The 3,937-nt window shown below is 35.2% G+C and overlaps 1 protein-coding gene across 7 annotated transcripts in view; it reads left to right on the top strand.

The window, feature by feature from the left end:
* The first annotated feature begins 576 nt into the window (after positions 1-576).
* Positions 577-3,937, top strand: part of LOC107466530 (ubiquitin C-terminal hydrolase 13) — a 14,088-nt gene continuing 10,727 nt past the window's right edge. For 2 of the 7 annotated variants that reach the window (XM_016085509.3, XM_016085507.3), the window contains exons 1-8: positions 578-821; positions 1,154-1,220; positions 1,899-2,040; positions 2,157-2,314; positions 2,847-3,112; positions 3,189-3,407; positions 3,536-3,644; positions 3,729-3,844. In XM_016085509.3, coding sequence (XP_015940995.1) covers positions 801-821; positions 1,154-1,220; positions 1,899-2,040; positions 2,157-2,314; positions 2,847-3,112; positions 3,189-3,407; positions 3,536-3,644; positions 3,729-3,844 — 1,098 coding nt within the window. In that variant the 5' untranslated portion in view covers positions 578-800. Of the gene's footprint in view, positions 822-1,141; positions 1,221-1,898; positions 2,041-2,156; positions 2,315-2,846; positions 3,113-3,188; positions 3,408-3,535; positions 3,645-3,728; positions 3,845-3,937 lie in introns of all 7 variants that reach the window. The other 5 variants (XM_016085508.3, XM_016085504.3, XM_052253723.1 and 2 more) reach the window with 4 other exon arrangements.

Below are 3,937 nucleotides of genomic sequence, written 5' to 3'. Positions count from 1 at the left end.
TAAAACCTATGAAGTTATAGATACGTGGTATCAAACATTATTACAAAATACGAGTTTAGTTATTTTTTTGGGTATAATTAAGTAGGAGTTGATGAAATTAAAATTAAAAAGTCATATTAAAAAACAAAAATATATACACATTCCTATTTCTTTAATTAAAAAAGTCATATTAATAGTTGAGAAGATTTTTGAACTCAAGTAGAGAAATTAGTTAGTCAAGTTTTCTCTAGTTTAGAGATGAAAAACTCTGATCTCTTAACCAAGCATGATGCAAAATCTCAACCTAATGCAGCCCGATTTACTTCAATAGACTTATTTATTGTGGCTTTTTCCCCCTTTTTATTTTCTCTCTTAAAAAAAACCTATAATAAAAATACGTAATTTAAAAGTAAAATATTAATACGAAATTCAGTGATATTTGATATATCAATAATGTTGTTAAGTTTTTCTAAAATAATAAAATCTGTTCTTATCTTCATTATTTATTTATTCTTTTTAAAAGGTAATATTTATTTGTTTTATTAATTTCCAATAATATCCTTCCTGGTACTTACTAGACCAGACACACACACATCAGCACAAAGCCCAGCATACAGACGGAAAGAAAGAAAGAAGGCATCCCTTCACTCTTTTAAGCACTGCGCTGCGCAATCACTCGCCTCTTTTACTTTCACTTTCACTTTCACTAACTCTTCTTCTTCTTCTTCTTCTTCGTAACTTCTTCTCCGTCGTTCACGCCTTCTTCGCTCACTGCTTCATACATCACTTTCTTTCTGCAATCGCAGCCGCCACCACCACCAATGCCTCCTCCACCTTTAGAGGTACGTTATCACTCTCGCGCTCTCTTTTTTCTGCTTTTCTTTTCTTTTATTTGTTTATTTTTAAAATTCTTATACTTTTGTTTTTCGAATAGCTTCAATTCGGTGCCATTCACAACCGACACGACTTCGCTTCTCTGATTCTGAATTGACCTAATTTTTTCTTTTTATTGGTTTTATTTCTGCGTGCTTGCTGCTGTGCTTGGTTTATTTGTGTTCGTGATTGCTGCTAGGGTTTTTGGTAGTGAGGGAGAGTAGATCGGTTTGTGGTTGTTTGTTTGTGTTCTGAATTATGATTCTTCTTCTTCTTCTTCTTGTTGCAGCAGCAGGAGCAGCAGCAGGAGGACGAAGAGATGGAGGTTCCTAACTCTGATAATCCTGAAGGCCCTCTTCCCATGGAAGGTACAAAATAAATAAAGCTTAAATTGACATGCATTTGGTTTTTGGTGAATGATGGTGATGTTGCTAATGATCACGGTGGATGAGTCTGTTTGTAGAATTATTCGTTTATCTAATTCTTAATACCGTACGGTATCTATATTTGCATATAATATCTAATGTGTGCTTGTTGCTTCCTTATTGTACCCCGATGAGAGGTTCGTGTCAGTACGATATGGTTTAATTTGCTGTGGGTAGCTCTTTTAGTTTTGCTTGTATTTTCGTTTACTGTGGGTAGCTCTTTTAGTTTTGCTTGTAATTTCTTTCGGTCTTTGAATTGTATTTGATTAAGGAACTGCGGGAAGTGGGCATTATAGCTTTTTGAGTTTCCCCTGCAATGTATGTCAAGCTGTTTTGATTTGCAAAGTGCTAGTTTGGTTAACGATTCTTTCCTTCACATTGTGCGTGGACTTGTTTGACTGGATAAGCATTTCATTCTGCATTATGGAAGTGGATTATTGTAATATCAAAGCTAATATTATTTCCTCCACCTTGTGTGTGCTGTGTGGAGCTGCTGACCCTCAAGTGCTTGTTAAACATAAATCAATTATTTTATATTTTTCAGTGATTTGAGTAAAAGAGTGACTGTTCTACTTACATTTGTTGGTTTTCTTCCTTTATCCTTTTCCTATTTGGTTCTAGTACAAGCAGAAAACGTTAGTACGGTTGATGCACCTATAGTGGATGATCCACAATCTGGGAGGTTCACATGGACAATTGATAATTTTTCGAGGCTTATGAGGAAAGTATATTCTGACTCTTTCCAAGTTGGAGGCTACAGATGGTATGTGGATTTTTTCTCATATACTTTAATTGCTAACACTGACATATATAGGTGCTAAATTTTGTTGTTTGAGATGGCGGTCCTAACTCCTAATTCACCTTATTTGCAATGAGCAGGCGGATACTTGTCTTTCCGAAGGGGAACAATGTTGATCATTTGTCTATGTATCTGGATGTTGTAGATTCAGTGTTGTTGCCTTATGGATGGAGTAGATATGCGCAGTTCAGCTTGACTGTTGTTAATCAACTTCATAATAAATTCTCAATTAGAAAAGGTAGTTTCTGTCAATAGGTGTTCACAATGAAGATATTATATTACCATATGTAATAAGTATAGGATGAGTTATGTTTCTGTTTGATGTCACAAGTCCTAGTGAGCATGTTTCCTTCTTGCACTGTGGTGTACTTAATTTTAATTTTCTTATTTCTTTTGAAACAGTGATTTCTGTAAGCTTTTGATCAAAATAGCTGTACAATTTTGCTTTTGGTTGACTTTCTATAACATTCTTGTTCAAATTATAGCAGTGGTCTGGATTTTGATCAGACATCTATTGATTTTTGTTTTGATTCAACACATGAAATTATATAAGTTTGAATAAATATTGGATATGACTGATATTCCACAGTGCCTGTGACTAATTAGTGCAGTTTATGCATTTGTACTCAGCTAGATTCTTTAGGAGTTTACCTGTCGATGATAATTATGCTTGCTCTTACTTGATTATGTTCCTCTTCTATTTTTTTCTCTGGGTTTATTTATTTGCATTTGGGGAATAAAATATTTCTTTGATTGCTTTCCAATTGCAGAAACATCACACCAGTTCAATGCACGTGAGAGTGATTGGGGGTTCACCAATTTCATGCCGCTTTCTGAATTGCTCGATCCTAGTAGAGGCTATGTTGTGAACGACACATGTGTAGTTGAGGCTGATGTTGCTGTACGTAAGGTTGTTGATTACTGGTCTCACGACTCAAAAAAGGAAACTGGTTATGTTGGATTGAAAAACCAAGGAGCTACTTGTTACATGAATTCTCTCCTTCAGACATTGTATCACATTCCATATTTTAGAAAGGTTAGCTGGTATACACATAGAAAACTATTTTTCCTTCTCAAAGGAAGCAGCTCATGTGCATAATATTTTGTTACAGGCTGTGTACCATATGCCTACAACTGAGAATGATATGCCATCAGGGAGCATTCCCCTAGCATTACAGAGTTTATTCTACAAACTGCAGTACAGTGATAGTAGTGTAGCAACAAAAGAGTTAACTAAGTCATTCGGATGGGATACGTATGATGCATTCATGCAGCATGATGTCCAAGAACTTAATAGGGTTCTTTGTGAAAAGCTAGAAGACAAAATGAAGGTACAATTTTTCTTTTTTAATGGTAACTGCTTTTAGTTATGTTGTTTTGACAATGTTTTAGCTACACTCGTCATGTAGCTTTTTATATGCCTAGGATATTATTGTATTGAAGTTTCCTCTTGTTTTAGGGAACTGTTGTGGAAGGCACTATACAACAGTTGTTTGAAGGCCACCATATGAATTATATCGAATGCATCAATGTGGACTACAAATCCACAAGAAAAGAATCATTTTATGGTACATGCTTTAGAATGCTGTTGTATATTACATCATTCCATCTATTCTATGACTTTATATAGAATTTTGGCTATTTGATTGTAGATCTTCAGCTTGATGTCAAAGGGTGTCGGGATGTGTATGACTCCTTTGACAAGTACGTCGAAGTGGAACGGCTTGAGGGTGATAACAAGTATCATGCGGAGAAGTATGGCTTACAGGTAAAACGATTTGATACCAAGTTGTACCTTTTTCTTAGCTGTATATGGCTACACTGGTTATGCACTTAGTGCTGGTGCAATCAGCTGTAGTTA

Source organism: Arachis duranensis, chromosome 9 (assembly GCF_000817695.3).
Source record: "Arachis duranensis cultivar V14167 chromosome 9, aradu.V14167.gnm2.J7QH, whole genome shotgun sequence".
NCBI classification, from domain to species: domain Eukaryota; kingdom Viridiplantae; phylum Streptophyta; class Magnoliopsida; order Fabales; family Fabaceae; genus Arachis; species Arachis duranensis.
Note: the sequence above shows the minus strand (reverse complement) of the source record. Positions and strands in the feature narration are given on the sequence as shown.